The sequence below is a fragment of the Mustela nigripes genome, chromosome 12, assembly GCF_022355385.1.
Source record: "Mustela nigripes isolate SB6536 chromosome 12, MUSNIG.SB6536, whole genome shotgun sequence".
In the NCBI taxonomy this organism is placed as follows: Eukaryota; Metazoa; Chordata; class Mammalia; order Carnivora; family Mustelidae; genus Mustela; species Mustela nigripes.
Genome location: NC_081568.1, coordinates 83962658 through 83987084, shown reverse-complemented (window position 1 = coordinate 83987084; position 24427 = coordinate 83962658). Strand labels below are relative to the sequence as shown.

The window sequence follows — 24427 nt, the reverse complement described above, 5'->3', positions numbered from 1 at the left end:
TCCTATTACTTAGTTTTGAAAAGAATTTATGTATTCTGGCTATAAATCCTTCAATAGATAGGTGAGTTTTCTCCTTCTGTCTGGTTTGTCTTTGTTTTTTATCTATAGTGTCTTTTTGTGTATTTGGATCATGTTGTTGTTGTTACAGCTAAGAAATCTTCATCTAACCCAAGGACATAAAGCCTTTTCTCTATATTTTTTCTAGAAATTTTAGAGTTTATGTTTTTACATGTGATTCTCTGAAATATTTTGAATTTAATTAATTAATATACTGAATAAGGTATAGATGAAAATTTATTTATTCTTTTAGTGTGGATGTCCAATTGTCTCAGTACCATATATTGAGAGGACTACTGTTTCTCCACTGAACGACCTTTGTTGAAAACCAGTTGATCATAAAAGTGTGACTATACTTCTAGACTCTACTCTGTTTCACCAATATGTTTATCCTTTCTCCAGTACAATACTGTCTTAGTTGGTGAGCTTTACAGAAGTCTTGAAATCAGGTAGAACGACTCCTCAAACTCTGTTCTTTTTTTCTTTGTTTTGTTCTTTCTTCTTTCTTCTTTTTTCTTAAATGCATTAGGCTTATTTAATGATTTAGCAAAGTCTATCTTGAATAATGTTTCCTCTGCAAAAGAAAAGAAAGGGTATTTCATTGTTTGATGTAGAGTATTTTATAATGTAATTTAGGTTAATATGGTTATTTAGGTTTTCTGTATCCTTCTTAACTTTCTATTTGTTCTATCAATCTGTAGATTGATCTCTAGTTTCTTTTAACCCCAAGTTTTTTTTTAATTAGTGTTTGATGATATACATTTTTGCATTTACTTTCTTTTACTTTTGTCTTCATATTTAAAATAAGTTTCTATATATAGTATAGTCTGACAATCTCTGCCTTATTGATGTATTTAGATTGCTTACATTTAATGCAATTATTGATGTGACTGCATTAAAACCCACAGTGTTGCTAGATTTTTTTTTTTTATTCCCTCTATTCTTTCCTTTCCCCTCCTTTTCACCTACTTCTTAAAAAAAGATTTTATTTATTTCTTTGGGGAAGGGAGAGAGAGAGAAAGAGAGAGCACAAGAGTACAAGAGCAGGGGGAGGAAAAAGCAGACTCCTGCTGAGCATGGAATCTGACGTAGAACCTGAACCCAGCGATCCCAGAAAAACCCTGTGATTTAAGTGTTATTATACTCTTATCTGGCATGGATAAATTATATATGAATGACATAGAAATATTTGTACTATGAATTTAAGGCTGGGGTCTTTATAATTTAGGGTAAAATTACTATTTTCATGTGATCAATTTATGCTTAATTTTTTTTTAAGTTCCCTTCATTCTGTCCCATGTGCCAAAATGAGGCATGACCAAGTAAGTACCTATTCTGAAATGTTGTCTCCATCCTTAGCTCTAGCTGCTAGAAAAACAAAAGCCACTGGACTCTTAGGTATCTTTCTATTTATACCTCATCTCTTGGCCTGAGTTTTGGCTCTCATTCCAGTGGGCATCTAGAATCCTCTGCTACTAATCCCAATTGCTATTTACACATTTAATTAGCATCCACTGAATACCCACTGCACTTATTCAGCATTGTCTACTTGCCAGGTAGGCAAAGAGTATCTGAGGATAAATAAAGTATGGCTCATGCTTGATGAGCCTGTAACTTAATGAAGGTATCAAAAATAAAACATGACCAAGTCAAGATGGCGAAGAAGTAGCAGGCTGAGACTACTTCAGCTAGCCGGAGATCAGCTAGATAGCTTATCTAAAGATTGCAAACACCTGAAAATCCATCGGCAGATTCGAAGAGAAGAAGAACAGCAATTCTGGAAACAGAAAAACAACCACTTTCTGAAAGGATGCAGCTTGCAAAGAGAAGTCTGTGGCGCTCCCTTTCATATCCCATCCCTTCTGGCTCTGTCCGTGAGGAGGAAAAATCAGTGTTCACATTTGAGCAATTCCAAGTGGAAGTATCCTATTTCAGAGAGGACACAATTTATGATTAAAAACCCTATGAATCCAAGTGTTATTAATCATCATTCCTCATTTCCTTTCACTGCTGGGATTTGACAAAAATTTTATTTCACCTTGAAAAACTGCACATAGTGGAGAGTTTCTTCACTTTATTCCTGCAGTCTTAACATACCCTACTGAGTAAAGGTGGAGGTGCTTGGCCATATGGTAACACCATGCTTAGCCATTTGAGGAACTGCCAGACTGTTTTCCATACTCACCAGCGGAAGATGTTGCTGCGGCTGAGGTCGAGGAGGTTGCTGCCTGTGTTCTCCTCAAGGATTTTGATGGATTCCTTTCGCACATTGAGGTCCTTCATCCATTTTGAGTCTATTTTCGTGTGTGGTGTAAGGAAATGGTCCAATTTCATTTTTCTGCATGTGGCTGTCCAGTTTTCCCAGCGCCATTTATTGAAGAGGCTGTCTTTTTTCCATTGGACATTCTTTCCTGCTTTGTCGAAGATGAGTTGACCATAGAGTTGAGAGTCTATTTCTGGGCTTTCTATGAGATATCACCTCACACCAGTCAGAATGGCTAAAATCAACAAGTCAGGAAATGACAGATGCTGGCGAGGATGTGGAGAAAGGGGAACCCTCCTACACTGTTGGTGGGAATGCAAGCTGGTGCAACCACTCTGGAAAATAGCATGGAGGTTCCTCAAAATGTTGAAAATAGAACTACCCTATGACCCAGCAATTGCACTACTGGGTATTTACCCTAACGATACAAACGTAGTGATCCAAAGGGGCACGTGCACCTGGATGTTTATAGCAGCAATGTCCACAATAGCCAAACTATGGAAAGAACCTAGATGTCCATCAACAGATGAATGGATCAAGAAGATGTGGTATATATACACAATGGAATACTATGCAGCCATCAAAAGAAATGAAATCTTGCCATTTGCGACAACATGGATGGAACTAGAGCGTATCATGCTTAGCGAAATAAGTCAAGCAGAGAAAGACAACTATCATATGATCTCACTGATATGAGGAAGTGGTGATGCAACATGGGGGCTTAAGTGGGTAGGAGAAGAATAAATGAAACAAGATGGGATTGGGAGGGAGACAAACCATAAGTGACTCTTAATCTCACAAAACAAACTGAGGGTTGCTGGGGGCAGGGGTGTTGGGAGAAGGGGGGTGGGGTTATGGACATTGGGGAGGGTATGTGCTATGGTGAGTGCTGTGAAGTGTGTAAACCTGGCAATTCACAGACCTGTACCCCTGGGGATAAAAATATATGTTTATAAAAAATTAAAAATTAAAAAATATATAAATAAAAAAAATAAAACATGACCTTACAACTCAAAATAATGCATACTGTAATAGAGGTAAGTGCAAATGAGTCCACAGCAGAAGTGATTAATTTTGCCATGGGTTAGTCCAAGGATGTGGTCACAATGTTTTCTGAAGGATGCAATATTTGAAGGATGAGTTGGTGGGAGTTGGATATTCCAAGTAAAATTAATGGAATGATGGAATAACTAATAGTCTGGAGATATGCCTGGTAAGGCAAGAGGGGAAGCTGTATTCTTCAAGAGTGGTAGGAAGTTATAATGCAAAGAGTAACATGTATTAGACACACATTGTGCTAACCTCTTTACAGCATGATCTCATTTATGGTCATAAAAAATTTTATGAAGCTGACACTCTTGATATCTTCATATTCATGATGGAGAAGTAAAGTTCTCTAGTCATTATTAGGAACTGGAGAGATAGTATATAATAAATAATTACATAATGAAAGTACAGAGATTGATCCTCCTTAGTGGACTGGATATGAACAATCAGTGTGAGCATTTCAGTACTTGCCAGGTATATACTAGTCCTTATGAAGTCAGAAATTAAATCCAGGCCAACTGACTGCAGACCTGTGCTCTAAGACTCTTTCTATACCATACTAAGATAAAATAAAACTACTGATTGAAAATAAAATATGAAGGGCTTTATCCATATGCAGTAAGGAGTCATGGAAATTTTTAGTGAAGGGAAATGACAGAGGTTATTAACAAAATCATGTTTAGAAACATTAAAATGACAGCAATGTCGAGGTGACAGGAGAGGTGTACATCAGGAAGACAAGTTGTTGTTGTTTTAACAGTCAAGACAAATTTGCAAACTATGAATTTGATAAATGTGAAGGCTATTTAACAGGAGAATTGATAGGACTTTGTGAGGAAATGGGCTCCAGAGTGAAAAAAGGGTTAAACAAAATCTGCATTTCTAGGGGCACCTGGGTGGCTCAGTCAGTTAAATGTCAGCCTTTGGCTCAGGTCATGATCTCAGGGTCCTGGGATCAAGCCCCTCATGGGGCTCCCAGCTCAGTGGGGAGTCTGCTTCTTCTTCTGACCCTTTCCCCCAAATATGTTTTCCCTCTTTCTCTCTCTCAAATGAATAAATAAAATCTTTTTTTTAAAGAAAATTTGCATTTCTTTTATTAATTTTTAATTTTTTATTAACATATAATGTATTATTAGCCCCCCAAATTTGCATTTCTAACTCTTATAATTGATGGATGGCCATGTGCTTCTCTGAGATTATAATAGAGAAATAGAAACAAAGGAAAAACTAACTATGAGCTTTAATACTTAGTGATTTGTGATTTGTTACTCCTCCCAATGTTGTTTCCTCTTCTTGGTCCTTCCCTCTCTTTCTCTATTATTTCTTCTTGGCATGTTCAATTAATTAAAGCAAACTTCAAGATTCAGTTCACTCACTTCAATGTTCACTTCTAGTAACACTCAAGAGTCTGAAGGTTCATTCCTAGAAATATGTTACACTCTTCCATGCTTCTGTGCTTTTGTAGATGTCATCTCTCCTACATGAAGTGTCTTCTCCACAACTTCCTTGCATAGTGAACACCCACCGATCCATTTTTCAAGGCCCCAAACGATACTTCCATGATAGTCTCTTGAGACAATGTTAACCACTACATGATACACTCCCACAGGAATCTGTTCATAACTCCCTTAGCATGTCTCATATTTAAACTGTAATCATTTGGTTATATATTTGCCTCCTCAACAAACGTAAGGTCAGGGACTAGTGTTTTACATTTACTTGTCCCTAATGCCTAGCAGAGCACCTGGCAAATAGCACAAGCTCAACAAATGCCCATTGACTAAGAAATTAATAAATTTATCAGTAGCATAAGGACTGACTAAGACATCAGGTACAATGCAGAAAGGTGACATGACTATTGTCACTCCTCAGCATTGTACCTGATGTCTTAGTCAGTCCTTATGCTCCTGATAAATTTATTAATGGTCACCAAGGCCAGAGGAGCCCTTTCTGAAGCCAGAGGCATTCCTTCCAGGGCTGGTCTGATACTTTAGCTAGAGTGAACCAAGAACAAGAGAGAGGCTAATGATTTCCTTATGAGGAACGCAGGGGAGATAAATGCCCCAGACATGATATTAAAGAAGAGCTGGGCCCCTTAATAACTTCTAATTTCCCCCTTCCACATGTGATTTTAACTTCTCATGTACTAACTTTTAATCATTTATTTGACCCTCTTATCCTGGTCGTCACTCTCTGATCTTGGGTTAAATGCAAGAAAACACTCATGAGTGCCTACCCCTGTGAGACGGCCAAGATTGGGCAGATACAAGTATAGGACACTCGGTTAAATTTAAATTTCAGCGGAACAACGAATATTTTTTAGGATAAGTTCATCCCGTGAAATACTTGGGACATACTTACATGAAAAAAATTATTCAGTGTTTATCTGAGATTCAAATTTAATTGAACATCTTGTGTTTTACTCTATAACCCTATCTCTGGTTTACTTTCTGCAAGGATTAAGACACTCCATATCCTGCACCTCTGATACATCAAACTGAGCTACAATAAAGGTGAATAAGGTGGGTCAGATCTTCATTCAGGAGTCAGTGGAAAACCTACAGACCAATGGGAAAAACAAAGCAGACACAGAAGGATCCGTGTGCAAGCAGGCTAATGAGTGCAAGTTTCGTTTGACCTAGGATTTTTGCCAGTCTGTGACCCAAAGCACATACCAGTACAACATAATAGTTAAAAGTGCAAACTTTGAAATCACACAGCCTTGAGTTTGATTCCTTCCTATGTCTCATACATGATTTGCAAGCCTGGACAAATCACTTAATTTCTCCAACAACTTAATTTCTCAGACAACCCAAGGTAGAACAGGATAGGACAAGACAAGAGAGAAGAGCATAGGACAGAACTGGATAGGACAGGGTAGAATAATAGGATAGGGTAGGGTAGAATGGAATAGAATGATTAGTCCACCACTTATTTTTCACTTAGCGTGCTCAAGGCATTGTGCTAACTGTATGTATTTATTTTCCCATCCAATACTTGTAACAACCCTGAGAGATACCATTATTTCTATTTTGTAGATATTGGATCCAAAGCATAATGAGATTAGGAAATATTTCTAAGGTGACAAGGTCAAATAACTTGTAAGTGGCAAATCTGAAACTAAACCCATGTCTGTCTGATCCCAAAGCCCATGCTTAACCAGTAACACATACATCAAAATCCTTCTGTGAGATTTCAACCCAGACTGCAATTCTTTCCTATATCAAGAACTCTGGTGACTATCATTTATGCATGCAAATGTCCATAGGAATTAAAGAGTCCCACATTCCTTTCATTCTCGTATCTTCTTACCACATTAGAATGATATTCCAAGAGAAGGTCCCTATCTTCCTCTTCTCGGCTTGGATAAAGCCATCTTACATAATCTCAGTTTCTCCTCCACCTAAAGGCAAATTCATTGGCTTATGTCAATGGGGGATAAGTCACAGCTTAATAAAGGCTCTTTATTTACAACAGCCAAGACACAGAAACAACCTAACTGGCCATCAGTGAATGAATGAATAAAGAGATTATTTTACACACACACACACACACACACACACACACACACACACACACACGGTGGAATATTATTAAGCCATAAAAAAGAACAAGGAAACCTGACCAGTTGTAACAACATGGATGGACCTTGAAGGCATTATGCTAAGTCAAGTAAGTCAGAAAGATAAATATTGCATGATCTCACTTACATGTGGAATTTTTTAAAAGAACAATAAAAAACCAAACTCATAGGAAATGAGATCAGACTTAACAGTTACCAGAGGCAGAGGATGAGGAGAGGGGAAATTGGAGGAAGGCGGCCAAAAGGTACAAACTCCTATTTATGAGTTACTAGAGTATAGGACTCTAACCACCCTTTATATGATCCATAGGAAAGTTGTTAAGAGAAAAAAATCCTAAGAGTATCACAAGGAAAAAATTTTTATACTTTTTCTTTTCTTTATATTGTATCTATTTGAGAAGATTTAGGTCAACTAAACCTTTTATAGTAAGCATTTCACAATACATGTAAATCAAAACATCATGCTTTATGCCTTGAACTGATATAGTGATGTATGTCAAGTATCTCTCAATGAAACTGGGAAAACAAATAAATATTCTTTACAGCTTATCAGTTATTCTATCTGTTATCTCTTATATCCTTAAATACTGTAGACAAGTAGGCAGGAAATTATAATATAGCCCAGTTTTACAGATGAGGAACCCAAGAGTGTGGCATCAGTCATTTGCCAGCATCACAGGTATTAACTGATAGAACTATCAAACAAGACCAGACTTCTTTTCTCAAAATTATTCATTTATTTGGTATGTATTTTTTCTGTATCTTCTACATGCACTATTTTGGAAACCAGAGCTATCTCAGCAAACAACAAAGACCAGAATCCTTCCATCCTGGATTTTAACATCTCTGGAAGAAAGATGTTGAGTAATGAAACAAAAATTAGTATTTAAATGCTAAGAGGGGGGGCGCCTGGGTGGCTCAGTGGGTTAAGCCGCTGCCTTCGGCTCGGGTCATGATCTCAGGGTCCTGGGATCGAGTCCCGCATCGGGCTCTCTGCTCAGCAGGGAGCCTGCTTCCTCCTCTCTCTCTTTACCTGCCTCTCTGCCTGCTTGTAATCTCTCTCTGTCAAATAAATAAATAAAATCTTTACACAATAAATAAATAAATAAATAAATAAATAAAATAAAAATAAAAAGAGTTTGTCCAGCAAAGGGGTGCCTGGGTGGCTCAGTGGGTTGGGCCTCTGCCTTCGGCTCAGGTCATGGTCTCAAGGTCCTGGGATCGAGTCCTGCATGGGGCTCTCTGCTCGGCGGGGAGCCTGCTTCCTCCTCTCTCTCTCTCTGCCTGCCTCTCCAACTACTTGTGATTTCTCTCTGTCAAATAAATAAATAAAATCTTTAAAATAAATAAATAAATAATTAAATAATTAAATAAATGCTAAGAGGGAAGACTACAGAGTATACAAAAGATAATAAAGGGATCTGAGTTACATTAGAGAGTCATAGTTTTCCTCCGAAAAGAGGCATTTTTAACTGAAATCTGAAGCTAAAAGGAATAAACCAACAGAAAAGAACAGATAAAAATAAAGTAAACACAGAAAACTGAGCATCAGGGCTAGAGAGTATTTAATCAGGGTCATACAATGAGTCAGTGCTACTGACAGGAAGAGAATCCAGCTATCCTGACCCCTCAAAGTGGTGTTACTTCTGTGATACCAGACCAGTGAAAGCAGATTCAGGAATTTGTCTGCATGCCCCATTTAACTGGTATCTTTGAGAAGCCAAGGGGCCTCTCCCCAGGCTGCAATATTAGAGTCTTTGCTTGCCTGAACAGCATTTTTATGGTGAATTAGAGTCCCCTGAAGGCTCAAAGCTCATACAAAATAGAAGGTACTTTCCCATGCAAATCAGGGACCATGGCCTGGCTAAAAGAAGAAACTTGACTGTTATTTTCCCACTAAGATCAAAGGACAAGCACAGTGCTCTCCCAAACAGTGACCCTGATGGTATCAATCTAATTCATTGAAAGCTTCCTACTATGGACAACTATCTCCAGATCACAACCCTTTGTATAGGAGTAACAGGATCAGGGTCTTCTTAAAAAGATAGATTGGCGTGGGGGCACCTGGGCAGCTTAGTTGGTTAAGCGTCTGATTCTTGATTTTGGCTCAGGTCATGATCTCAGGGTTCTGAGACTGAGCCCCACACCAGGCTCTGTGCTGGACTTGGTGACTACTTAAGATTCTCTTTTTCCCTCTGCTCCTCTCAACTTTTTCCCAACTTTCTCTTAAAACGAGGAGGAGGAGGAGGAGAAGGAGACAAAGAAGAAGGAGATGAAGAAAAGGAAGACAACAATGAAGAAGATGACAACGAAGAAGGAATAGGAAGAGGAGGGAGAGGGCTGTGGGAGGGGAAGGAGGAGGAGGAAAGGAGGAGGAGAAGAAGAAAATAGGTTGGAATTGGAGAGAAGACCTGGAAGTGTCCAAGCAGAGGTGCTTGATGGCTTTCAAGTGCAGTTTCGTATTTAGAAGTACTAACCTGAGTTAGAGAGCCATGTCCTGGCTCTGTGACACCAGATAAGTCTCCTATTTCCATACCTCAATTAATACAACAGGGCCCTCTGATACTCACAGTGTATATATTTGGCCAATCTGTAAGTTTAGGAACTAAAGTCTTAACTAAATTTGTAGCAGTTATCAGGATAACCAATATCATATAGACTTGAACTAAAATTTATCCCCTTAAGTGTTTGTATTCAAGAGGAAATATATTTTACCCATGAGATACATAGCAGCATCTCAACCCCAATATTCCTTTTTAACGACTATAAAAATTTATTTTTCTTTTCTTTTTTTAATGTTTGCTACTTGCCTTGAGTAACATGTATTCAACTCTGAGAAAGACAGTCTTGCCCTTAAGGTACCTACAGTGTGTTGGTAGAGACATTTAAACGCACACTTATCAGGCACATAGCGGAGCATCTACCTCTTCCAGGAAGAACCAGGACAAGATTCCCAAGAACAGGAAGTCAAAGCTGAGAACAGTTAGGAGAGCCATACTAAGCTCCTTGAAGATTCAGTAGTAAACAAAACACTCTGCCCTTAACAGATCCATGAGCTAAAGGAAAAAAGAGCTCTTCAAGAACTTTGTTCTCAAACAATATGGCAGGGTTCCAGAAGGCAGACAACAGAGCAATTGTTTGGAGTGGGGGGGGGGGGGATCATCATCAGGAAGGTTTCACAGGGAAGGGGGCATTTGAACCTGAACCTGAGGAATAAGAGGAAGGTTCTAAGGGGAGATAATGGGGAGGGTATCCTGGGAAAAATAAAGAGCATGAGCTAAGGGCATGAGGGTGTGACTGGGCATGCCCATGTGGGGACAAGTAATGAGTTCAGAGCATGGAAAAACAAGCAGAGTACACAGGGAGGGGAGGAGGCACACCTCACCAATCTGATTTATCACCTGCTCCTTGGCCCTGCATAGTAATTCTGCCTCATATCCAACAAATCATCAATGCAAGCATTGGCACCACCTGTAAAAGAGTTACTCCAGTGCTGTTTATAAAATACACATTAGAAACACTGACAGGGTTTTTCTTTCCCTATATGAAAAACTTTGGGTTTAAAAGATAGGGCAGGCTTCATTAGTAGAAATCCAAGCGCAAACTGTGCAGATATCTTGTGCAACAACCTAATTCCATTGCAGATGATGTCACCTATAAATGCCTTATAAATGGGGCAAGTCTCTGGGTGCATCCAAACAGGTGATCTGCACCGATGCCCAGTGCTGCAGGCATGGCTGTCTCTGTGCTGCGGCTGACAATTGTCCTGGGACTACTCGCCCTCATCCTGACTTGCCAGGCCGGTAAGTGCTCCTCAATGCAGCTCATGCAATGTGTGGTAGTCCACCAGGAGTGGAGGGAGGTGGTGGCGCTGATCCAGAACATAAAGGGGAAAGAGAGGAAGGGGGCTTTGGGCAGTGCAGAAAGAGCACTGGACTAAGGGCCAAGAGGCAGATCCAACAACAAAAAAAGGATTTTTAGACTAATGTGCTTCAGTTGTACCCTCTATCCTCAGTGAATGTATGAAGTTTGGGATGATTTTTTTTATATTATTGATGCAATACAGTGAAACTATTATATTACAGATTTCTTGATGGGGGGATTTTTTTTTAATCATTCGAACTAATAATATTCAAAGGTAAAGGATATATACCCTGGAATAAGACTCCTAGGCCTGGCTGTCCACTGATCAGGAATGTGACTTCAGGCATGTTATTTCACCTCTCTGGGTCTCACATGTTAAAGGGAGTATCAACAGCTAACCTTCTCATAAAGTTAACATAAAAATGGAGTAAACTGAATAAGAGACAAAAGTCTGGTCCTTAATAAGCACCAATAAATATTAACTGTTATTGTTGTCACGTATTATCTTACTTGATTCTCATAATAATCCTTTTAAGTAAACATTCAAACTTTTATCTATTTCCCTCTCGGCAGGTTAACAAGCAGAGCTTGCAGAAGGAAAGTTACTTGGGCAAAGACACAGGTAGAAGAGGCATATCTGGAACTGAGACCCCAGGTCCCTTGAGACTGACCACTATGATTAAGCACCTACTTCTTTCGGGTCTGTCCCAAGCAAATAGGGTACCACAAGGCACCTTTAAGAGTCTCCCTAATTAATTTATTTTTGGCCTGCAGAAGATGGAGAGCTCTTGACTTGTCTTTATTCAGAAGGATAGGTCAGAAAACACAGCCAGTGGAAATAATTTAGTACCAGAGCCTTTTGAAATGTTCTAACTAGAACTTGGCAGAACTCAACACCATCAGCCACCCACTGTCCACCAGCAGAACATATAGGCAGATATCCTAACAGAACTGCTATAGAGATGGCCTCAGACACTATTGTGTCCATCAACTCCTCGAGAGTCACCACCACAGTAAAGTGAAAGATGAGATTTATATGCTAAGGACCAGGCTGAAGCTCTGTCTCTCATGAACTCTGAAACTGGTTAAATCAGTTCACTGCCTCGAATCTCAAGTTTCTTCATCTATAAAATGTGATAACAATCAACTTCACCAGGTCAAATGAATATGCCTCTGTCATCACTTTGTAAACTATAAACACTATACAAATATCAGCAGTAATGTACTTTTTCTGAACTTTATTATATAACATTAACTGAAAAACTCAACAAAGTACTTAATGTAAATAAAGGCTAGTCCACAGTATATTTGAAAAGAAAAAATATTCAACTATTGGCTTTGATAATTTGTTTCTAGTATGTCAGACTTCTTAATTTTTATTATTTATATTTCTTTTTCTGTTTCTCAACATTTTCAAATGCCTTAATATTTTAATCACATTTTTAAAGTTTCACAATATCTTAAAACAGAGAAAAAGCTACTATAAATTGTTTTGCTACTATTACTATGAATATATTATGTGTGTGTGTGTGTTTATGTATCTTCATTATTATGGATATATATCCAGAGTAATGCAGCAAGCATTTATTGTAGGTTTACTTTGACCTGGTATTGTGATAAGTGGCATACACACACACACACACACACACACACACACACGTTTCAGATGTTTCAGATGAACACACGTGTGTGTATGTGTATGTGTGTATGATATGGATATATGCATTTATATTGAAACACATATATGACATATATGAAATATATATAAAATACCTCTCAATCCTGACAATAATACAATGGAGTAACTGAGACAGAGTGGTTAAGCATTGTGTGCAAGGTTATGTGGTGGATTTTTTGCTGAAGACAGGAACCAAACTCAGGTATATAGGATTCCAAAACATATGGTCCTCCATATTCTAAAACCTCTTAATATAGCTGTAGTCCAAGGCCTAGAGCCAAAGATCCAGTCTTCACACATACTCTGAAAAAGGGCTCTTTGTATAATGAAAAGCTAGCATTTAGTAATCATATTAAAATTAAAGGTCAGTAAAATTAATGTGCCAACGCAATTATGCATAGAGCAACATAGGAAAAAGGACCCACCTTTCATGCAAGAAATTGCTGTTTTTGTACCTGGTAAATGTCTTCAGGGGAAAACTGCTTGAAGATAGTATTATATCATGTAGATAATGCAATTTAGGCTCAAACCCTGGCTCAGCCAGATTCTAGAGGTGTGATTTTATGTGAGTCATTTAATTTCTCTGAACACATGTTCTCTCTCCTATAAAACCACAGTATCTTCACTGAACTAAATAAAGATAAAAGCATGTCATGTAAAAAGTATCCCAGTACCTGCTCAACAGGCACATCACAAATTTCCATTCTCCTTCCTTCTTCCTTTGATGAAAACACAGCAATTCTGGTCCCTGTGGTGGCGATCCATGAAAGGATCATGTCTTTATATGTTTGTTCATACCCTAACTCTTAGCATATACTATGTACATAATGGTAGGCTCAAAAAACACTTGCTGGATGCAAACACTAACAGCTAAAGGAACAAATACTTGGTGATGAGTACACTGATTTTGGTTAAGGTCCTAGACTGGTGCTCCTACCAAATCTTATGTTGTGGCACAGTAAACCACAAATGCTTACAGAATTGGAAGCCACATTTTTTGACTAAGAGTTTCTATTTTAGGATATAATATAGATGCAAAGCTTCTAATGCAATTTTTGACAGTCTCCATACAAAAAGCTAGTTACACCTCCCTCATTCAGAGTCATGGGAAACAGGGTCTAGATGTTGGGACTTTTTGAGTCAAAACTTATGGTGGGGTTACCAAATGAAATACAGGATACCTAGTTAAATTTTAATTTCAGATGAACAACGAGTAATTTCTTAGTTTAAATATGACCTAAATATTGCATGGTCATTCTTACACCAAAAAAAGTATTTGCTCTTTTTCCAACATTTAATTTTACTTGGGTATCCTAAATTTTTATTTACTAAATCTGTGACACTACTTGTGAGGCTACAGTAAAACGGAAAGATAAAGGTCCCACTTTATCCAAGCACCAGAGTCCAGGGAGGAGGCCACATGAAGCTGCTGACACTCCTCCCTTACTTTTTTTTTTTTTTAAGATTTTATTTATTTATTTGACAGACAGAGATCACAAGTAAGCAGAGAGGCAGGCAGAGAGGGGGAAGCAGGCTCCCTGCTGAGCAGAGAGCCCAATGCGGGGGCTTGATCCCAAGACCCCAGGATCATGACCTGAGCCCAAGGCAGGGGCTTTAACCCACTGAGCCTGGCACCCCCCCCCCCGCTCCCTTACCTTTAATCTCCTAAACAATTTAGAGTACAAAGCAAAGCCAACCTCCGCCCCCCCGACAAGGGACCTTGCATGTCCCAGCCTCACTCCCTGGATCCTTAGTCCTCATTCCAAAGGGCACTTGACTAAAAGTTAAGAGTAAGAAGACTAAATTTAGAATTCCATCCTCTCTTGCTATTTGTGAGATCTCCTGCAAGTCACTCAATCTTTTCAGTTTCTTAGTCCAGTGGGGTAAGAACTATACACCCCATAAAAATGGACAAGGGTAAAATCACTTGGTATTTGTAAAGTCATTATTTACAGAAATATCAAATCAGGTACAAGTGATAGAATTTCTCCTTGTCATCATCCTTATTATACTACTTTCAATCTTATGACACACTTGTGGTTAGAGCATAATTTTTTTTGTCAAAGGCCACTACAGCACATTTTTGTTGCTGTTGATGATATTTGTATTTTATAAGTATTCTTATAAATATGTTTGTTGTAGAAAAATTTAGAGACTATAAAGAAATAAAGGTATTTCCATGGGGGTGGGGGGTGGAAACAAGGCTAAGCAGTTCAGCAGAGAGTGCTTTTGGATCTAGATTTTAATGCCAGGAGGACTTGGGACTGAATTCTATTTTGGCCACTCACTAACTCTGTGCTTTGAATTAGCTCCTAAAGTTCTCTCAACTTTACCTTCTTGACCTTTAGCTTGAGATAATAGTTTTGCCTACTTCACAGTGCTGCTGTTGAGAATAAAATGATGTGATAATGCATGTGGATCATCTGTCATAGGTCTATCCTTAACAAAGGCTACCCATTATTATGTCATTATTATCATTACCACAGGCCAGGGATTGCATGGAGAAAATGATATTAAAATGGGCATTCTGGGGGTACCTGGCTGGCTCAGTCCATTAAATGTCTGATTCTTAATTTTTGGCTCAAGTCATGATCTCAGGCTCATGGAATCTGGCTCCTCACTCAGTGCAGAGTCTACTGAAGACTCTCTGTCCTTCCGCCCCCTCCCTCCACCCACTTGCACACCCTGTCTCTCTCTAAAATCAATAAATCTTTTTAAAAAGGAGGAGGACATCCTATATTTCAATCCTAGTACTGGCATTTACTAGCTGCTTTACTCTGGACAATTTACTTAACTTCAGTGAGTTTCAATTTTCTCTATCCAGAAAGGAAATCTATGTCTACCTAAGTATTAATATATGTTGTTTTTAGGAATAAGTGAGATGATGCATGTGAAGGCTTTGTCCAGGAAGGCATTAAATGTTCTATAAATATAACTGTACCAGGCTGTATAATTAGTGAGGGGAGATACAAAGTGGTCCAGGAGCTCCCTTCAAAGAAAAGAGTCTTCCCTTTCTTATGGCTGAGAATCACCTGAGATTCTGTTCTGTTTTTCAGATGACAAACCAGATGACAAGCCAGAAGGCTCGGACAAAAACCCAGAGCCAGAATTCCCCAAATTCCTAAACATCTTGGGCACAGAGATCATTGAGAATGCAGTGGAGTTCATCCTCCGCTCCATGACCAGGAGCACGTAAGCCCTGAGACAAACCTTGTTTTTGTCCAGTTTGCTGTTGGTAATAACCACATTGTATTAAAATGAATGAGAAACAGAACTGTGCATGACAATATATTATTTGAGTTGAAAAGTATTGTCTGACCTTAAGCTATATTTGCATCTGACTGAATTTTCCTAAACTCTTTTGGAGTGTGCACATTGCCAACAAGTGGTTCCATAAAGTATTTTTTATCTCAGGACCAAGGAGAATGGAGGAAGAGCACCAGACCAGGGAACAGAAGGCCAGGTTCTGGTCTTCCCACATGTGCTACTTGACTGGGTGACCTTGAACAAGTCCCTCCTTCTCTGAATGCCTCAGTTTCCTCATCTGGAAAGTTAAAAGAATAAAGGACCCATCCAATACAGGCATTGTAATTCTTTGAAGGTGGTGGGTAGTGATATGTTCACTAATGAGAGGTTTGATGAGTCCTCCCTTTATTTCCTAGTTTGAGAAACTCAAGAGGGTTAGCAAAGAGAGTAGCTGATTATTTCCTCAGAGACAATCTAGAAAACCTCTCATATGAGTGTTGGTCATGAGGAACTGCCATGGTGGCTGAGCATATACCCAGAATCTTCCCAGAGTTCTTTACATGCTTCCAAGCCACTGTATCCAACACATAACACATCTTACTCCAATCTACCTAGCTCAGATTTTCAACTTTACTTCACCCTGTTCTCACTCAAACCACAGTAATTCCTACTTTCAGCTCTCCAGGATCCAATTTGTTCTGAATTTCCAGGTGCTTTCAATCCCACTTCACTGAGCCCCTATCTCTAATTCTCTCCTTCATAAACCCCAAAGCCCAGTTTGATGAAGTGTGGTCTAGAATTCCTGGATAATTTATACAAAATGAAGTTTCCTTCATCCCATCTTGTGTCAAAGCTAAGGGTGTGCTTCTTAACAAGCTTGCTGGTAATTCTGATATCCCAACAATTTTGATAGCCCCTGATTAGATGCTCTACACTACATGGCCTTGACTTAAAGGTCCACATATCCTTTAACTTTTTATTTTGTGTAAATGTGCATCTTATTTTAGCATTTGAGTGGGGGGGGATGTTTCTGACTTTTTTTTTTGATTCTCAATAGGGTCTATGACCAATAACAGATTAAGAAACACTTCTACAGAGAAGTAATCAGGGGCCATGTTGTAATCTTTGATTTGCTTAAATCAATATATTATCACGTGATGGGCAGGATTCTGCATACCATCCACATGCACAAATTATTGAAACTCACAGATGTTTATTTTTGTATTGTTATTTTTCCTATTGTGGTTGTCTTTTGCAACTGTTGAGTTTCAGTGATTGTTAATATAAACAAGGAGGAAACTGACAAGGAAGCAAGAGTAACACCCATCATGTACAAAGTACACATTACACTCTGGTTGAATTCATACTGTACAAAGCATGACAATAGCAATGCAAGGAGTTGAAGCAATAGTATTTCTTTTTATTCCTTCCTTGGGGAATTCTCCAGACATAAAATAGCACACACCCACACCCCCGCGCCTCTGTTAACTCTGAAAACTTATTATCTGAAATACAAGACAATTGCTGTCAGCTCTGGGTTCAGGAATGGCACCTTGACTTCAACTATTTCCACTTTTTCTCATTTTTTCCCAAGTAAATGATGTTCTTTCTGTTTCTGGAACTTAAAACCATCAAAGGCTCTCTTGCTTTCATTTCCTAAAATGCTCCTTCTTTCGTGGCTAGTGCTTTATCTTGCAGCTCATCTAAAAGTCACCTCCTCAGAAAACAGTTGTATAACCACTCTTACTCACACTACCTTCTTTCATTCCCTTGTTCTTCTCTCTTACTTTACCTTGTCATAGTGTCATTATAATATTTTTATTTATTTGTAGTCATGTAGCTATATCAGAGACCAGATCTATCTAGCTCATCGCTCTAACACATACCTTATAGACTGAATGAGACACTCAGCAAATAATTGTTGGACTGATTAATTAAAGAAATATATCTTAAAGATCAGATCTAAAACCCATTACTGCAATATGACTGAGAAATCTTGAGGGATATTTGTTGCAAGATACAGCAGTCCTTGCTCAAGGGAAAAATCTAGCTGTCCTTTCTCTGTCCAAGGGAAGACCATAAATATAATGGGGATGGGGAATGGGAGAAGACCATCAAGAAGTGTTTCTAAGTACATTAGTATATACCAAAGTTGGGACAGAAATTGTGAAGGAAAAATCTAAAATGTAAAACCTTCTCAAAGATTTGCAGTCCTTATGGTAAGACGACATACCAAATGCCATGATGACTAATATGCTAAGATAAATGTCAGTAAAACAACACAGGTGATTTCTGGAGAATGGAGCTGTGACTGACACCAGGATGCTTAAGGGAGTATTTATAGCAAGGGTGAGATGCAATCTGGGCCTTAAAAGATGAAATGAGCTTTGATTAGTGAGAACGACAGGAATGAGGGAACTTCATAAAGATGAGAATTTTCTTTATTTACTCCAATATATCTGATGCCTAAGTACTGTGTCAGGCACATAATAAATGCTAGATATGTACTTTCAGGACACTGAATAGAAGAGCTCACTTCCTCCATTCTGAATTACTTTAGAGCTGTGTGAACTGAATTCTGGTCACCATTGTTTGGAAAAATATATATATTCTTAATCTCTCTGACCCCTCAAGAAGGTTCCAATCCTTGTGAATTTCCCCTTACCTGCTGAATTTCCAGGACATGACATTTTCCTGGCTCTTTCCCTGCGTCTAGCCATTCTTTATTCTTCTTTTTATTTGACTTATGATCCAGTGACTTCCAGAATCAGATGTCTATTGTGTTCTTTTTATTGAGCTTCAGAATGAAATAATTAATTGCTTGCTAGAAAATTTCACCTAGGTTTTCTACCAATAACTGAAATTTAACTGGTCTAAACCCAAACCCAACATCCCACAAACCTGTTCCTCCTCCCATGTTCCTTATTTCAGGAATCACATCTCCACCCACCCAGAATCCAAAAACCTCAGGGTCTTCTTGGATTTTTTCTGCTTGTTACCACCATCCTTGAATTGAAGAATATTCTACCTCTAATTTTTTTTCCTGTATCATTGCTTTTCTTCAACTCCACTGGCTAGCTGGCCTAGCAGAGTCCTTTGTTACTTCTTTCCTGAACTCTTTTTATTAGATTTATGATTAGTTCACTGTTTCTGTCTGCCTCCCTTCAAACCATCCTCTTTCTCTCAGAGTTATATAACAAAAACACAAGTTGGGTTGTGTTACTGCCATGCTTGAAAACCTTTTGTGAATTTCCATAGCCTACAAAATCAGAACAAATGCATTTGGCTGATGTTAAATGTTCTTTCCTGAAGCTTATGTATCTTTCAATCATGTATCTCACTCCTAACATCAAACACCTGATGCCCCAATAACGAATGATTTGTTTCAGAACTGGTCATGTTTGTATAATGCCCAACGTCTTTGCACATGGCTCTTCTCTCTGCCAGCAAGGTCTACCTAGCAAGTTTAATCATTTTCTAAAGTCCAATTCAAAGCTAAGCTCTGTGAAGACATCCAATTCAAAGCTAAGCTCTGTGAAGACATCACAAAGCTCTGTGAAGACATCACAGAGCCCTATGATTACAAAACACAGGTATTCATACTCTGGATTTCATAATACTTTGGAATAACCTTCACATCAATTTTATTTCCCCCTCATTGTTTTAAATTACTTGTTCACTGTTTTAAATTACATGAATCTGATTGTGTTTATTTTCTGCACTAGACTATAAACTTCTTACAGGTCACATTTTTAATCATTTTACCTTTCCTATAGCTAACATGTACCATGTACCCCTTTCCTTGAATGGTACAGTGCTTCTAGTATTAATTCCTGACTCTAGAGCTCTCAGTTTTAGACTTTGCTATGTGATTTAGACAGGTTGTTTAATCTCTTTGAGCTTTAAAAAGTTTCTTCATCCATAAAAAGAAAAAAATTATTCATTCATTTATTATTTATTTAATTCAAACTTTTATTAATTTATACTATTTGCCAGGTGGGATATATTACTGGGGTTATATTACTAAAAAGAATATACCAAATTACTGTCTTATACAGTTTGTGTATGAATGGACACCTAATGAATAGATTTGTTGGCAGATTCAAAAGAGAGAATTGTGCATAAATAGCTTACAACTATAAATTGTTGTGGAAGTCTTAAATCTTATTTATTTATTTATGACATAGGAAAATCTGTGGAAGAAAATTGTGGCTCAAACAATTTAAGACACCCTAATGATCATTCTAACATTCTTATTCAATCTCAGTCATAATTCATTTTTTTTTCTCTTTATTTTTTTCTTTTCAAGAGAATTTATGGAATTTGATGATAAACAAGGAAAACATTCAGCAAAGTGACTTTCCCAGGTGATTTTAACTTATAATTTACAACTAAAATAACAGCATACTGAATAAAAAAGGGGGTCTTATTTTATTTAATTTGGGCACCCCTCTGCCTACCTATAAGCAGAAAAGGTATATTTTGTTGTTGTTGTTTCTACTGTAGTTTCTTAAACTTAATTTTAAATACATTTTTTTTTCAATCATCGTAAAGTCCCTGACCTAATCAGATTATCTGAAGAGAGGAGGCACAACTGTGGGGTGAAACACGCAAGCACTGGGAGTTAGAGGGCCTGGCCCTACCACAACTCTGCTCCCTTGCTTTGTGTTCCTGGCATGAGGGGAATATGCAGACATGAGGGGACTGTGTGCACTAGAGTAGAAGGGCCCGTGTAATTGTGCAGTTAGTTACTCATGAGAAGACTGAGATTTGTTGAATCTAATTCCAGGAGAAAATACTAACAAACTCTCTAATCCCACATAGTTGGATTTATAGCAGTCCCCCGCTTATCTGTGAGGGATACATTCCAAGAGGCCAGAGGATGCCTGACACAGTGAACAGTAAGAATCCCATATATACCATGCTTTTTCCAATATATACATACCTATAATGAAGTTTAATTTACAAATTAGGCACAGTTAGAGATTAACAACGATAACTAATAATAAAATAGAAGAATTTTAATAATATGATGTAATAAAAGCTCTTTAAAATGTGGTCTCTCTCTCTCTCAGAATATCTTATTGTACTGTACTCACCTTTCCTCTTCTTATGATGATGTGAGACGATAAAATGTCTCCATGATGAGATGAAGCGACTTGAATGACACAGTCACCGTGACACAGCATCAGGCTATTACTGATGCTATAACATTATGTCAGGAAAAGGATCATCTGCTTCCAGACCTCAGTTGACTATGGGTAACTGGAACTGTGGAAAGCAAAATCACAAATAAGGCACAATTACAAACAATATAGTTTGAGTGCTCAGAAACAGCCACTATTTCCTTATTCTAGTCTCTCCTGGGAATGGATATTGAAATATAAAAACAGAAATGTTATAGCTATGAATGTAATTATTGTATCAGCAGCTAGCATGAACTGAGTACATACTCTGTTTTAAGCATTAAGCTAAGTTCTATATATGTAGTACCTAATTTCATTCTAACATCACTATGAGAAAAGGATATTCTTCTTTTTTAATCTTATAAGTAAGGAATGTGACCAAGTTACTAACATGGCCAAGTTAGTCAGAGAAGAGGAAAGGATTTGAAATCAGGCAGCCTGATCCCAGGGTGTGCATTCTATCCGTAAGCAGCAGTGCAAGTGGAGAACAAAGAACAGTGTAGAAGGAGGCAGTTGAAAAAAGTGAGTTAGCTATATGATCTTACACATGCCTTCCAGATGCCCAAGGAAACAAAACACTACCCCTTTGGTTAATTCAGTTACCTTATATGCATCTTCAGGAAGCATGACCTTTCCTAACTTCTATTTCATATCTGATCTAAGAAGGCTCCTTTTCCCTACAGTCTTCACTTTATACCCTGGGTGTTATTAAGATAAGCTTAGCAAATTACTATCATATTACCCAGGAACTTAGCCTACTCTTTTCCATAAGCTTCTAAGGACAGAAATCAGTTTTGGGCTTTGAAATCAAGAAATGCCCAACCCATACACACATCTGATTCTCACCCCAAAGCCAGCTAAGCTTCTAAAAGTATTCACTTATGTTTCCATTTTCCATTTCCATCTTCTCCAAGAACAGCTCACCTCTTGTTGCCAGTGTCCCAAACCTTAGCTGGTTCATTCAGGCTACTGGTACATGCCTCCACCCATTGGTAGCCACACCCTGAGCCTTAGAGTGCTATACTAACAAATCAGTGTACGAGGTGGTCCAACAGAGAAGGTGTCATGAAGGGGTAGAAAGACCGAAAGACAGAGAAGAAAGAAGTTCAAATTCTAACTTGTCTGCTATTGGTTATGTGACCTTGTGGAGGTTCACTTTACTCCTTATTAATGTTAAAACTCTTGGAAACTTCATTGTTCAAGATCTTAATGCCAGAATTCTTTTTTTTTTTTTAAACTAAATCTAAAAAAAGCTTTGAATAGATTCATGAACCAATTGTAGATGCTCTTATTGACAGGAAGGAATGGCTCAATTTAGGGATATTAAAAAAAAACTGGGGGACGCCTGGGTGGCTCAGTTGGTTAAGCAGCTGCCTTCGGCTCAGGTCATGATCCCAGCGTTCTGGGATCGAGTCCCACATCGGGCTCCTTGCTCAGCGGGGAGCCTGCTTCTCCCTCTGCCTCTGCCTGCCATTCTGTCTGCCTGTGCTCGCTCTCTCCCCTTCTCTCTCTCTGATAAATAAATAAAATCTTTAAAAAAAAACTGGGCTAGAGAGAAGGAAGCCTTTAAGGCAAAGATTAAATTTTGAATGGTTTGATCAGGCGTTATCTCTTTAAACCCTGGTGACTGTGCATTTAATAAGTAGCTTTAAAGGCTGCACATATATGATGATTGCTGCATCAAATCAAAAGCAAGTCACCACCTTAGAATTAAATGACTCACAGCAGTGCTTATTTCTTCAGTACATAAAATGTGGCCAAAATTCTCAGTATTTCCTAAATTAAGACAGACAGATAAACAGATATCTAGATATCCCATCTTTCTCCTATAACATATGTCCCTTTCTAACATACCCATTTATTGCTTATTTACTCTATACCTACTATGGGTCAGATTCTGCCAGTACTCTCAAGATAAATAATGATGTCCAGCCACTGAGAAGGTGATAGTCTAGGCTGTCACTTAGCAGTGAACCCCAGGACTGTGTAGGGAAATGATAGAGTTATGTATGGAAGTGCCTTGGACATGCCTTGAAGAAAGGAGGTAAGAGACATGTCTGCAGAAAAGGGTGGGAACTAAAAGGGTTTTACAAAGAAGGTGAACTTCAGCACACATTCTCAGATGATTTACAGAGAGGGGCAAGGTCTCAAAAGCAACTGATCCAACAGCTGGACACTTAATTAATCTGAGACCCTCCCAACCTCTGCTCAATCACAGTAGTACAATTACCTTATATTAATAGACTTAAAATCTTTTTTCCTATTGTCCAGCATCACTTGAAATATATCACAGGGATTCAAATCCCCTAGTGTCTTAAGTCACTAGACCTCTTAAGATATGAATTTCTTTTCTTGTATTAAAAAAATTTTGATCTGGGGCACCTGGGTGGCTCAGTGGGTTAAGCCTCTACCTTTGGCTCAGGTCATGATCCCAGGGTCCTGGGATAGAGCCCCCGCTTTCTGCTCAGCAGGGAGCCTGCTTCCTCCTCTCTCTCTCTCTGTCTAGTTGTGATCTTTCTCTCTGTCAAATAAATAAATAAAAATCTTTAAAAAAAATCTTTTTTTGATCAAAGAAGTAAAAATTGGGAAAGCACTTCATGAATTTCTAATTTCTAATTACATATTTTGAATTAAGAAAAAATTACTATGGACCCACTAGATGACATGTTTATAGAGTGGCTGAGTCAGAAATTCCAAGAGAGGAACCTGGGAATAAACACATTCTGGGGTGTTGTGGGGGGTGGGGATAAACACATTTAACAGGAAATCCTCATGCTGCTGATAAGCAAAACTGCAGTCGGGCATGACATTACTCACCATCCACTCCATGATACCTTATGGGAGAAGATTCTTCCTGAATTTAGAGAAAGAAAAAACCTGCCTTCCCTAAAAACTCCTTCTTCTTTTCTCATTTTAAGATTTATGAAGCATGGTCTGTTCTTTTTTCCTGTCTACAGAAACTCAGAGTAAAACTGATGACTCATTTTATCCCTGAGTTTAACCTATGCACCTCCTTCCCTCATCCTTGTCACTGATTCTTGCCACATATACCTTGCATGTTCATTTGTGTTGTTGTTGCTCTTTTCATCAAATATTATTATAGTTGATTTATTATAAATCATCTCACATTTTAAAGTGCAAAGGCATTAAAATGTTAAAGATTAAAAATTCTTTGTATTTTTCTTAAATCCTTAAACCTTCTCTAGTTGGTAATTGTTTCCCTCTATCTGGCTCGTGTTTCTAAGGACACACCCGCAAGGCTCCAGAATAACCCAAGGGCAGCCAATCCTGCTTTTCCAGTTCTGCTTCCTGAGTCCTCCAGAACAGAGGCCCCAAAAGCAGCTCCAAGCAAGTTCTCAGAATTCAGGACCTGGCTCAACCAAACACAACTTACTTTAAACACCCTGACTTTGCATTCTTGCCTCTAGAAGTCAGAATAAATATGTCTCCTTAGGGGTCACATATCCTAGGTAACTGAGATTTTTATTGGTAGTAGTAGTAAC

At 38.3% G+C, this 24427-nt stretch overlaps 1 protein-coding gene and 1 long non-coding RNA gene across 2 annotated transcripts; one reads left to right on the top strand and one right to left on the bottom strand.

Moving 5' to 3' along the window:
- Nucleotides 1-200: 200 nt before the first annotated feature.
- On the bottom strand, nucleotides 201-21004 carry LOC132027905 (uncharacterized). The gene is made up of 3 exons (XR_009407241.1): nucleotides 20838-21004; nucleotides 6680-6770; nucleotides 201-631 (listed from the first exon to the last, which is right to left on the bottom strand). It is a non-coding gene; the product is annotated as an uncharacterized LOC132027905 (long non-coding RNA).
- C12H5orf46 (chromosome 12 C5orf46 homolog) lies at nucleotides 10684-20096 on the top strand. Its single transcript, XM_059416618.1, has 4 exons — nucleotides 10684-10753; nucleotides 15374-15382; nucleotides 15549-15684; nucleotides 20048-20096. The coding sequence occupies exons 1-4, from the start codon at nucleotides 10684-10686 to the stop codon at nucleotides 20094-20096; spliced, it is 264 nt and encodes an 87-aa protein (XP_059272601.1).
- Nucleotides 21005-24427: the final 3423 nt, after the last annotated feature.